The sequence below is a fragment of the Stegastes partitus genome, unplaced genomic scaffold (assembly GCF_000690725.1).
Source record: "Stegastes partitus isolate 25-593 unplaced genomic scaffold, Stegastes_partitus-1.0.2 Scaffold178, whole genome shotgun sequence".
In the NCBI taxonomy this organism is placed as follows: Eukaryota; Metazoa; Chordata; class Actinopteri; family Pomacentridae; genus Stegastes; species Stegastes partitus.
In genome coordinates this window covers 92,217-105,923 of record NW_007577909.1, presented here as the reverse complement: position 1 = coordinate 105,923, position 13,707 = coordinate 92,217, and the positions used below count along the sequence as shown (strand labels likewise).

General features: G+C 46.4%; 1 protein-coding gene across 1 annotated transcript; it reads left to right on the top strand.

Annotated features, from left to right (window-relative positions):
• Positions 1-820: 820 nt before the first annotated feature.
• Positions 821-12,610, top strand: znf292a (zinc finger protein 292a). Its single transcript, XM_008279982.1, has 8 exons — positions 821-970; positions 3,110-3,264; positions 4,060-4,138; positions 4,373-4,508; positions 4,687-4,889; positions 5,222-5,358; positions 5,724-5,865; positions 6,014-12,610. Exons 1-8 carry the CDS (start codon positions 821-823, stop codon positions 12,170-12,172), a joined length of 7,161 nt encoding a protein of 2,386 aa, XP_008278204.1. The 3' UTR covers positions 12,173-12,610.
• The last annotated feature ends 1,097 nt before the right edge of the window (positions 12,611-13,707 follow it).

Here is a 13,707-nt window from a genome sequence, read left to right as displayed (position 1 = left end):
GATTCTCATCAGTGATTCTAACCTCTGGTGGAATCAATGAGGCTAAACTCACCATAACTTTACTTCCTGACTCAGTTTCCTGATCAAAAGCTGCAGAAGCGCTCACAGGGTTTATTTGATTGATTTAAAATTAAACACCCGTTTTCGGTGTGTTGATTGTGACTAAAGAAAAACGTGTAGGGAAGCTCCACCTGTTTGTTTGTGAGCCATGAGGGTAAAAGAAAACCCCAGAAAGTCACTGAAGGCACCATGTAGTGACTCCTCTGCTGGAGGGGACACTTCAGGGGTTCATGCTCTTCATGATGAGGAGGTAACACCTGATGGTCCAGCTGCTGCTGCCCTTCTGGATGAGATGATCAGAGGCCACATGGACTCACCCTGATGGAGAACATCTGTCCCACTGGATCTGGCCTGCTGTGAACCCTCTAACTACCCTGATGGGGCAATAAAGATGGGACTATTTTAGAGAAAGGGGGCATCAGGGGTTGGTTCAAACTTTTGTGAAAGCTTTCTGTCCACCTTGCTTGTACAGAGGGTCCCTGGCTGGAGGTCACTTCTCACCTGCGGTATCGGCGCACATTTGCCCCATGCGGCGTTCAGGGAAACCCCGATCGGTCACGCCGAGGCGGGCGACTGCACGCGTGGCGGCCCGTGTGCGGGGTGTGAGCGCCGTACCTGCGGGGTCGCGGATGCTTTGTTGACATCAGCGGTGGATGTATGTGGAGCACACAGTGTGCTCTCCCCTCCCCCCTGCGTGCGCGTGCGTGTGCGAGTCTGGCAGCGTAACATCTGTGCGTACGCGGTCGTGATTGTTGTGAAGATGGCGGAGGGGGAGACAGAGAAGGAATATGACACACGGAAAGCTATCGAGGAGCTCCGAGAGCGCTTCCAGGGTCTGACCACAGCTTTGAAGGAGAGCTCGCAGTCTCCGCTGGAAGCCTCCCTGCATTTCTGCCAGGAGTTCTGCCAGGTTAGCCCGTTATCCCGCTGCTCATCCCGGGCAGCCTGCAGCCCCTCTGGCTTCCTGGCCGAGGATGCGCGTCTACGTTTGCTACAACAATGTAGCTAAGGAGCTAGCTGCCTAGCTAGCTGCCTGGCATTTCGAGATGGGGAAAAAAACTCCGCGGCGCTTTTCAGCCGCTCTCGCTGTGATGTTTGCATGTGGCATGCACTTATTTGCAAAGTGTGACTATCCACGCGGCGAGAAGTCACGCCAGTGTCCGCCCACTGTGCATGTATTACTCGTATTTTCCAGGCCAGAGAGCTAATAGCAGATGAATGCTGCTAGCTGGTATGCAGGGTCCCCCTGTCCTGTGCAGTGGTCATGCTGTGCAAAAAATGGATAGCTACGTTAGCGAGATTTTCCGGGGCGATTGCATTGATATGCACTGAGATCTATCACTGCTGAAGCTGTGGAAAATACCATCTAACCGCCGTAAGGCTGCATCTCCACGCGTGTGGAGGCTTTAGCTTGGTGTAAAATTGGGTTACTTTTGTGAAGCTGTTTTATTGTACGGAAAGAGCAATGATTTTTCCAAGGTGCTAGCCCGGGCCTCCTGCACTAATTAATCCGGCTAACCTCATCATCGGACACGTTAATTATCGTATAATAGGCAGTAAGAGCAGAAGATGTGGAGCTGGTGTCAGCGTTAAGCAGCGATCCGCCTGCAGCTGCCGAGATGGTGGTTTTAGGGGAAAGTGTGGCAGCTCTGGTCACTGACTCCATTACACATCCTGCTCATTAATTGGCGCTGATCACGTAAATATAACACCGAGGCTCCATTTACCTGCCGGGCAGCGCACGGTATTGTCACGGCTCTGGATGAGCGCGGGGTCGTGGTTGGGTTTGATCCCGGTACCGAGGAATTCATTGAAGTTTAAAGTTATTTGAGCAGAAGGGGCTGGAGGCTCCGGCAGGGAGCTGGGCTGCATGCACTTCAGTTGTGTTACAGATTTCTCTCAAACAGCGAGGACAATGAGGTGATTCAGCATGAAACGGGTGAATAGTGTGTTAGAGAGACGCTGTGGGTTGGTGGTGATGAGCAGTTAGTTGGATGATAGAGAAAAAAAAAAAAAAAAGATGGAGGATAAAAACGCTTTTTTTTTTTTTTTTTTTTTGCAGAGCCACACATAACTTTGCTGCTTTGTTGTCTCAGACGTGTACATCTCCACCAAACTGTGTCATAAGTGTGTGATAACACAGCAGTTATTCATGCATAATAATTATAATAATTGTTATTATTGTTGATTGTTTGTATTAGTGTGATTAGTGGTATTTTTTCTCTTTTACTGGAAAAGTTAATTTTGACATTTTAATATCAGACATGGATCTAAATGTGCATTTTCACTGATCATTATAACTCAGCAAGAAAGATTATGAAGCCCACATCAGAATAATGGCCAAGTTCAAACACAACATACAAGGAATTTGGCTTTGGTGTCGCCCCAGGAATGAGCAGGAATAGTAGAAATAGGAAAATCAAAAATAGAGTAAAACAACTATAGAAAGAATATATAAAAATATGTGCAAGAATTTACACACCTGAGCAAAAAATATGTGTACATTGATGTAAAATAGCAGTGGGTTAAAAACCTTTTTTTATATCTGGTTTGTATTTAGTCTTTTCCTGATAACGCCAGAATCTGTGTAAAGGAAACGATAACAGAGTTTGTCTGCTTGTATTTATTACACTTGTACGACTGGCTTGACCCGCTGAGCCGTAGAAATATTAAATGTTTAACCGTACTTAACAAAAACCAAACTTATTTCCATTATCGACTAATTTCCCAAAAAGTTTTTTAGATGAATTATTTTAGTCTCTGCCCATCAGCACCTCGTTGGTTGTTTCATGAACCCAGAGACATTAAGTGCAGCATTAAATGGAGAAAATGAATTTATATTTGAGAAGCTTGAAACATTCATGATTATTTGTTAATGCAAAAATACACAGCGAGTTTTTCCAAAAAAAATGTTTTGCACAGCAGTCCATAAGTACACATCTTACTCTGAGATTTGCAGAATGAATATTTGCTCTGACTGAACTTTTTCTGCCTTCAGAGCTCCAGCAGTTGGCGCCTTATTCTAATCGTTGGTGTGTTTTTTTCCCAGGTGCTGGTGGAACATGCCGGTCGCTGGAAAACGGATGAGAATCCACTGCCCTTGCTGGAGGTCTACACTGTGGCAATCCTCAGCTTCGCTAAGGCCGCCTCCTGTCTCTCCTCCGAATGTGAAAACGTGCCACTCCTACTTGAAAAGTTAGCACTGTGAGTAGCAACCCATCTGTGGATGTATGAGAGCGTTTAAATCCTTTTCTGACCTGTAGTGTGTGTTACAGTCGCATCCCCAATAAGTCACGGCGTTTAGCGTTTAGATTAAAGCGGCGATGAATAGGTTAGCCCGGGTTTAAGTCTGTGCGTAACATTTGTTCACTTTGTCGCTCTGCTGGTTGTTGTCAAACAGATCTACTCGTCGTTAAGAGAGGCAGCAATCTTTTAGTGTATTTGGAAAGACGCACAGCATTTGGCAATAAGAATAAGCAAAACATGCCCGAATCCCAGAGGAAATTTAGACATGAGAAGTTTGTAAATACTCTGCAAACAGTCTACAGGAGCCGCTCAGCTATTTGCACAATGTGCCGCTACGAAGGCCTGGAGGCTGCGATGCAGAATAGAAACGCCGGGGACCTCTTGGGGAGCGACATATTTGGGATGAGCCGCAGAGAACGCTGTGCACACGAAGGTGCTGCGTGGACGTAAAACGAGGGAAATCAGAGACGTAACCTCATTAATTATCGATCGTAAATACAGATTCTGATCCTTCTGATTGTTAATTGTCATTAAACCCATACGAGAAACAACAACGATTATTTAAACACTCACTCCTACACTGCTGCTCAGTTATAATCCCGTTTTTCCTGCTCACCATCTGTTATATTTCCAAAACGACACTCTGACTTTACGGCAACTGCGAATAGGTGCTCTTGTGTGGATGTTTTGCGGAGTGTGCGCACATCCTTGACCTAAATCTGGCTTTAACAAATGGCTGTGTGGGATTCACAGGAGCTGTGCGGAGCTGCTGCTCTTACTGCCCCAGCATGTCCCTGGTGCCTTATGGGAGGAGTTTCAGTCCTCCATGAAGGTCAGTATCCTCAGGGCTGTGCGTAGAGTTTTTTTTTTTTTGTAATTCTGAGGCTTATCTTTGCAGTGATAACCAAATGTAATGTTGTGTAGTAATTAGAATGCATGTGGCTCAGCGTTGGGGGTTGAGACGTTGGGCTCTTCCTACCTGTCATGGCATCATCACACTCTGGACTGTTTTTTACCAGCATTTAAGTAATTCAGTTATTACATATTTATTTGGCTTTTATTGCAGTTGGCACACGGCCTTTTGCAAGAAAGTGGGAGCACACAGCTCTGCCTGCTCTCGGTTCTGGCACAGCAGGACGGCGTCTGGTCCAACACCACATTAAGCAGCATCCTGTCCAATCAAATTCCTCAAACTGAGCAAGGTTAGTCCTCACTTCTTCTTCTTCTTCTTCTTCTTTAATTTGTTTGGAGACGCACCAATTCATACAGCTGTAATTTCATGAAATAACTATTGTTGAGCGCTCGTAGTAATTGTCGGCCTGAATTTGCTCTCGTGTGCAGTTTCTCACCTCTCCTCTCTCTCCTCTGTCTGTTCTCTAGTCCACGAGTATCTGGAGATGGAAGGTCCCACGCTCCTTAACATGCGAATAAAGCACCTTATCAAAGTAGACAGCGTTGATAAAGCTGCTGTCCTTGCAAAGATGTGCTCAGAGTATCCGGGATATGAAGGAAAAGGGAACTTCAAACAGACCTACTTGCTTTGCAGCTGCATGACGAAAAACCAGGAGCAGCTAATGGAGGAGGTAAGAACCAGGACGGCTCCTCGTAGACGCGTTATTCAGCGGCTGAGCGAACACCGTGCTCCTCAATCAAATGAGCAACAGTTTAATATTAAAACAAATGAACAAACAACCTTATATTGCCATTAGAATGTCTTTTTTATGTTAAAAGCTGCAATAAAATAAGCAAACGGGGCTCATATGGTTTATTATTTGGCCAAATTGAACTGAAATTGAATCCATCAAATGAAACCTGCTAATTGTTTAGCGCTTGCCTGATGTCTAACGATAAAGGTGCTGCTCAGCGTGACAGATATCCATATGAACTCTCCTGTTGTTTGCTTCCTCTCTAATAGATCGCATCGATAGACTGTAAAGACGCTCTGGAGATGATCTGCAACCTGGAGTCGGAGGGAGACGAGAAAGGAGCTCTCTGCTTGTGCACTGCCTTTCTCAAGCGACAACTTCTGCAAGGAGACGTTTACTGTGCCTGGTGAGCGGCGCCGCTTTGTTTCAGACGAATACAGAAGCGCTTGCAAAATGACTCTGACCAACACGGTCGCCACGGGACCATTTCAAGTTTATTATGCAACTGACTTTTACCCGGTCTGGAGCAACTAAACATGCACGCACGGAGTCAGAAGTGCAAATGTCCTCTCAGGGTGCAGACACTAGCATTTAGTCTGAAATGAATGGTTTTAAAGCTACATGGAGCAAATGTCAATGAATAAATGGGAGTATAATTGAGTTTCTCCCTCAGATGCTTTATGTCTGTCTAACATAAACTATGCATACGGGTTGGGTTTCTCTCGTTTTCATGTCAAAATCTTGAACACTTCTGTTTCTGCGCTCTTCCAGGGAACTCACGCTGTTCTGGAGTAAGCTACTCATGCGTTTAGAGTCGTCGGCTGATTCATTTCTTGGCCGCAGCAAAGAGATGGCTCTCCTCTGCAGAAGTGTCTGTCACATTCTGTTTCTCATCAAAGTAATCCAAAACGAGGTAAGGAAAAAATCGTCTACTCATTTGTAGCTAATGCCAGACCTTTGACATTACCGCTCGCTGGAGCAGTGACTAATAGGACGCTGCATCTGTTAACGCGGCCTTTAATTAAAATCCCCGGCCTTGCTATGTCGTTTTGTTTCCCCAGGTTGGAGAGGTGGGGCTGCCAGTGTGCGTAGAAATGTGCATCCAAGCTCTGAAAATGACCTCCAGCGACCACAAAGACAGCAAGTCCACCATCTGCAAGACTATTTCCTGCCTCTTGCCAACTGATCTAGAGGTGAAGCGTGCATGCCAGCTGACAGAGTTCCTCCTCCAGCCTACTGTTGACTCGTATTATGCTGTGGAGTCGCTGTACAACGAACCCGACCAAAAGCCCGAGGAGGACGGGAGTCTACCAGTGCCCAATTCTTTACGCTGCGAGTTACTGCTGGCCTTGAAGACACAGTGGCCTTTTGATCCAGAGTTCTGGGACTGGAAAACACTGAAACGCAACTGCTTGGCACTGATGGGCGAGGAGGCAGCTATTGTGTCATCTATTGACACGCTCAACGACACAGACGAGCAGGAGGTGGAAAACGCTCTTGGCAAGCTCCCCGAGTACAGAGACCTGGAGGATTTTCTGTTAACCACTACGAATGAACTCAACGAGATCACGGACGAAAGGGAGAAGAACAGAGAGGCTAAGAAACTTCGGGAGCAGGGTTTTGTGTCCGCTCGCTTCAGAAACTGGCGAGCCTACATGCAGTATTGTGTTCTGTGTGACAAGGAGTTCTTGGGTCACAGGATTGTCCGCCACGCTCAGAAGCATTTCAAAGACGGAGTGTATCTCTGTCCGATTTGTGCAGACAGTTTTGAAAGTAGGGAGGTTTTAGAACCGCACGTAGCATCGCACGTAAAGCAATCCTGCAAAGAGAGACTAGCTGCAATGAAAGCTGCAAGGAAGGTAACCAAACCACCTCAGTCCCCTAAAAGTCCCACAAAAATCTCAAAAGTCGCTGCCAAGACAAACATGAGCCCCGTTAAAATCGAAGCTCAGATTAGCGACCAGTTGGCGGCCCCTGTTAAAATAGAACAAACGACATCGGACCCGCAGATAAGTCAGGACTGTTTCTGTCCCGTTAAGAACTGCTCCAAGGCGTTCAAGTTTTTCCGTAACCTCATGGCTCACGTCAGGTCTCACAAGGACGACGAGGAGGCCATGAGGTTTCTAGAGATACAGAAGCAGAAGGTGGTGTGCCAGTATTGCAGGAGGCAGTTCGTTAACGTCAGACACCTTAACGACCATTTGCAGATGCACTGTGGCAGCAAACCGTACATCTGCATACAGCTTGACTGCAAGGCCAACTTCAATTCTAATTCTGAGCTTCTCATGCATAGAAAAACACACCCAGAGTTTAAGGCCCAGTGCATGTTTCCGAACTGTGGCAAGGTTTTCAGCGAGGCCTACCTGTTGTACGACCACGAGGCCCAGCATTACCTGACCTACACCTGTCAGACGGACAACTGTGGTAAAATATTCTACTCCCAGTCTCAGTTCTTGTCTCATCAGCAGAATCACAGTACAAACGATGCCATGCACAGTTTTTCTGTTACAAACCAGAACCCTCCTCCTCCTCCTTCTGCTGCAGAAGTAAAACCACCACTCCAGAACACACCGAGCACAGAGGACGCATGTTCTGAGGTCGTTTGCCTTGAAAGGATTAATAGGGACTTTTCCATGACGGAAGCATCAAAGGCAAACGCGTCGCCGTGCACATCGCCGGAGGTCGCTAAAGAGGCGGCTCCCCTCAGAGTAAAACACTCGATTGAAAGCATGCTGAATTCAGTGGCAAATCCTGACATGAAAGAACCCGAGAAATGCTACACTCCACTGACCAACCCCACCCCAGCACCAGCTGATGCGAGTCCGCCGCCACAAGCTCCACACGTGCACCCAAATGTGGCTGTGCAAGCTGAAATTCCTCCAGTGTGCCCCGTCCCTAGCGCAACAAATCCTGCGGCGAGTCAGCAGGAAGAGGGGCATATTAATGTGCAGGGCCATGAATTTCAGAAAGCGATACCACAAATAATCTCTCCAAGTCAAATCAAGACAGAAATTCCTTGTTCTCTGCAGGGATATCCCTCCAGCATGCCTGCTGCTGCTGCTGCTGCTGCTGGCAGTGAAGAGAACCTGCATTGCTGCCCGTTCAGTGAGTGTACGAGAGCATACAGTACAAACAAAAGTCTGTCCAGGCATGTGAAGAAGCAACACCCTGAGATATTTGAAGATTGGAAACTCGCCAAGAAATACAACAAAGTGGCCAAAATTACAGCAAAAAAGGCACCGAGCACACCAGGTCAGACTCCAAACCTGGGCAGCAGGCCACCCAATCAGCCAGGGACACTATGCAACAAACCTGGGATGCAACAAATGGATTACCCAATGGGATGCTCAACTTCACCTGCCCAGTGTTACCCCGGATCAATGGAGCCCGTGCCTATCACTCCAATGGTAAACCCGACTCTGTACCCGTGCTGGGGAAGCCCAAACAACGCCGGTGGAATGATGCAGTCAGACGTGTCTCAGTCCTGGTCCTCACCACCTATGAATAACTGCTATCCAGATGCCTTTAACATGAACGAGTACCCCTCCCGCAGCTATCCTCCTCCCTGGCAAGCAGACCCGTATCAAACCACATCGGCTCTCCCATCTGATAGAGATCATTCAATGGCAGCTATACACAGCCCCTCTGTGTCACACGCTCCTTCAGATTCGAGTTTGATGTCTCAGTATGTGTCCAGTTCTCTAATGCTTGACAACGGGGGGCAAATGCATAACGGAGGACATCAGTACGGGCTGATGCATTCTGAGGGTACTGGAGACAATGCAGATGTGAGAAAAAGCAGTGCCAGCCTGACAGGACAACTGGATAATGGAAACAGTATCTCAACAATTGACAGCCTCCCTGAAGGAAGTTACCACACTCCGTACGATCAGAGCGAAAACTCTTGTCTCACTCAGTGCTCATCAGTCGATATTCCCATGAAATGTCTGAGCCCGGAGGCTCAGGTTCCAATAAAACCGACAAATGTAATCATTAAAACAGAGAACATGTCCACTCCTGGTTATGAACCGATGGACAACTCTGTGGACGGCATGCTCAGTCCACAAAGCGCCGTTCACACTGACTTCTCCTACGACGAGGAGTGCTCTAACGCTGACTGTGAGGCGAACCCGTCAGACGACAAGGCTGGTGACGCTGACGTGCAGAAAGGAAAACGCAGCAGACTCAGCAAGCGCACCAAATGGCCAGCAATCATTAAGGATGGCAAGGTCATCTGCAGGAGGTGTTTCAGAGAGTTCACGAGCACCAAGTCTCTGGGCGGTCACCTGTCTAAGCGCTCACAGTGCAGACCTTTGGATGAAATTGACCTGACAGCAGATCTGCCAACGTCGTTTCTTGATTTCCTCAATGACCCCCACGTACCCGATACTAACGGAGCAATATACAACATGCCAAATGGTGATTTCTCACAGGAATCTTGTAGCTTGACCACTCTGACCTCACCTATGGTGTTGAAACAGGAGCCCCAGAATACTAATATCATGGACTATTCAAACTCCTTCTCAGTTTCCCCTGAAAACCAGCAAGAGAAGGCAGTGGATTTGGCTAATCCAGGCCTGACTGTACCTTATCAGGAGGATCACCTGATGGAAATTTCTCATGCCTTTCAAAGGTTGGATTTGATTGAAGCTGCTCAAGAGAAGATGCGGAGCGCTATGTCCTTAGAGCAAAACGTCAGTCACTGCAATCCAACCCCGGACATGGAAAAGAGCAAAATAGTGAGTAAAAGTGACGATAAGCCCATGGAAAAGGTACCGAAACCTTTTAAATGTGACCAGGATGATTGTGAGTACTCATTCATGACAAAGGAGGCGCTGTTCAAACACCTGAGTAAGATGCACGATTATTCTAACGAGATGATAGACGAGCTGAAGAGAACCCCATCCAAGCTGTCTCCGTACCCCTGTCAGATTTGTCCAAAAACGTTCACGAGAACAACGGGGCTGAGGATTCACTACGAGAAAGTCCACCGATTGTCAAAGGCGGAAATGCAGAAGCTAAGGATCAGTGCTCGAAACAGACGTGCATTCAGGCTCAACAAAGATGAAACACTGATTAAACGTCCAACCACTGACGCCAACACCAGTCGCACAGCTCAGCCTGCACCTGTAATACCTGCTATCAAACAAGAACCACTCGACATCGCAATCGCACCTCAGCCGGACAGTGAGAACAATCCAGATGTTGCTCAGATCCTTCCAGGGGATGCAGAAACGCAGGGCTTGACGCCTGAGGTATTAACTGTTACACGACTTCCATCACCTCAGAACTATCTGACGGAGCGGCCGTTTGGGGAAATGGCTCCAGCTGCTCCCGACGACGCTTCGGAGCAACCAAATGTGACTGTTACAAACAGGAGTCCGGACATGAACCTGAAATCCAGCTTGAAAGAGAAACTCAGTCCTGTTGGCAAAGCAAAGGTGCCACAAGGAAGACCAGATGTGTCCTTGAGTAAAGTAAAAGAGCCAAAGTCCTCCACTGCATCTGCTTCATCCTCCCCAGAGAAACCCAGCAGCTCCAAAAACACGCCAACCAAGGATGAGAGGAAAGACAAGCTTCAGAAGAGATTAAGTCTGAAAATGTGTGACTCAGACAATGCCTACAGTCCGTATAGACCATATCGCTGTGTTCACGAAGGATGCACTGCGGCATTCACCATCCAGCACAATTTGATCCTCCACTACAGGGCCATGCATCAGGCGTCGCTGCCTGCTAGCAAAACCGAACCTGACTCTGAAAAGACGACCGTCAACAACGCAAAGGAGAGCAATGAGAGCATAGCGAAAGATAACGAAGTCAGATGTCAAGTGAAAAACTGTTCAAGGGTGTTTATGGGAATCACAAGGTTAGTGCAACATTACCTCTTACTTCACAAGTTCACGCGCGACAAAGCCACCTCCATGATGGCCAGCATGACCATAGGGACGTTTAACTGTGACCGGCCGGAGTGCGCTCTCCCCTTTAACTCCGTGGAGAAGTACATCGAGCACATAAAGAATTACCACAAGGAAATCGCCATCTCTGAGAGCGGCTCAGTCGATCCAACTTTCCGGTGCGAGTACGAGGGATGCGACCGTGTGTACACTACAAAATCCAACCTCCTTCGCCACCTGATCAAAAAGCACGATTATGTCTATGATCCCAAAACGAGCGACGGAAGAAGGACTAAATCTGTAGGGCTCTTCCCGGGGGTCACCAACGGGAAAGAGAACGTAGAAAACAAATTCAAACTGAAGAAGAAAAACACTAAAAAGAAAGACGGAAAGTCCATCGAGCACTGGACTAGTTTCGGAAAGCCAACACTAAAATCGCACGAAGAGGCGTCAGCCATGTGCACCAAGAAGTCTGCCCTGCAGTACCCGTGCATGATCATAGGCTGCGACGCCGTGGAGCGCGCCGAGCGGAGCATATTTAAGCATTACACCACTCATGGCCTCACAGAAAGGTACATCGAAGACCAGAGGAGTCAGTTCATTTTCTGCAAAAAATACTCGCGCGCCAGATGCAAAGACGCAAGCAAAGCAGAGGGCGCGTCAAGTTCATCCTCCGAGGAGACGGAGCCGGAGGAAGCCGAAAAGCCCAGTGACCAGAAACCGGAGGAGCAGGTGGAAAGAGTAGGCCAAGAGGACAGCAAGCAGTCCAGCGAGGATAGTGCAGAATCTCAAGCTTCCACTGGGACAGAAGTGGGAGCTAAAAGAGGCCGTCCCAGAAAACCTGCACAACCCACACCAGCTTGTCCAGAAAGGATGCAGACCCTTAGGAACCGTGTGACTGTTAACAGTTCAAGAGAGAACTCAAATCCTGGTACCCCCACGGCCCAAGAGCAGCGTGACGATGGGGTCATGCCGGGGTCTTTCAAGCCTTTAGGACTTGAGGACTCTTTCCTTAAGTTTTTGGAAACCTCAGAGTCAACCCAATCTTCCAAACGCAAACTAAACGATAAATCTAGTGCTGAACTGCCGCCCAAAAGACAGCAAACTTACAAAAGGAAATCTGCAATGAAAAGCAAAATAACTGGTGAATTTAGAGGCTATGAGAATCTTGTAGACTTCAGAAATCCCCTAAATCTCAAATCTGTGAGTAACGTTAAGATTGTCATGGACAAAACATTTTCAGACGGTGCTGATCTTTTGCTGAAGCAGCTACAAGACATGAGGCCCATAGTCATAATAAAGAAGTGGCTTTACAGCGGATCATAGCCCGATATCTTGTTTTCAACTCAATCTTACTCAGGATTTGAGAAGTTATGCTGCAGAATGGTTTGTTTGTTAATGCATCAGATTTCCAACTGTTAACAGTCCTGGTCACAGTTAACGATGAAATGGCCTATTTTGTACTTATTGAAAAAATGTCTCGGATGATTTTAAGTATGTATGTTAGTTATAATAACCAGGTAATCTATAGGGCATAGATTTTAGAAACATGTTTGTATTTATGCTTAGTACTGAAGATGTTTTTTTTTTCTTTTGCTAAATGGAGACTTTTAAAGAAAACTATGTTTTTATATATCCCTATGGGATTTCAAGTTCTGTTTGTATTTATTTTATCCTTTTTCAACACTAGTAGACCTATCTGTAATATTTACATGTCTTCCACAAAGTGTTCAATAAAATGTTACTGGTTCTTTTGTAAAGTACTGACTGCACAGCTTCCATTTTTCCTCAAACACGCCTTGTATTTACATAATTTGGTTACAGTAGATTTGCTCTGCAGCCTGTCGGGCTTAGTGCTCAGCCCCACAGTGACGCCATGCAGTTGGTTCAGTGTACAATCTGAATGGAAAAAAGACATTTGGTGAGATATATAGAACATATATGTGCATTTATGACCTATAGTGTGTTGTCTCTGATTAATATGTTATTGCCTGACACATCATTTGAGAGCGATTACTTAAATTCATCTTTGGCAGTGGTTCTTTTCAGAGAAAGTTTGCAAGATTTCATAAGAAAAATACAGATGGGTGACAAATTTAAAGCAGAAAAAAAACCACATCAAGTCCCTGCATCTTGGCAGTACATCTCCATGTCTCTAGAAGTGTACTGGAGGATGAAAACTCTTCCACAAGACATTCCCTCATTTGTTGTTTGGATGATGGTAGAGATCGCCGTCTAATATCTACGTCCAACATCTCCCATGGAGGCTGAGTTGTCGTCTTGTCGTGGTTTCATACCACAGCACACGATTCGCATCGTTTTCATCCTCATTAAACCCCATTGACCCCTCGTTTCCCATGCACAGGGCCATTATCCTCCTGGAAGACGCTGCTCCCATCAGGATAGAAATGTTCCATTAACTTTGCATTGATTTGCAGTGACCTTTTCTCCACTTCGCTGGGAACAAGAGGACTCAAACAATATTAGCAAAAAAAGAAAAAAAAAAAGCCCTCCCCAGAATAACTGAGCCACCAGATCCCCTCGTTTTAGGGATCAGGGGTTCAGGGTTTTTCCTTTAATTTGTCACCCAACTGCATTACTGCTATAGTTTCATACAGGAGCTTTTTGACGCAGTCTGGCTTTAATGTGAGCTTTGTTTATTTATTTTTTTGCTATCTGCACATAAGAAACAGCTGTAATCTATGCAACTGCAATTTATATTTCTCAACACTAACTAAATGTATGCAAAAACAGACTAACAATATGCATTACGCACATAATTCCTACTGTGCGATGATAATTAACTAAGCTAAATATGAAATACGTGACTAAATCAGGGCATTTAGGCTGCTTAAACTGAT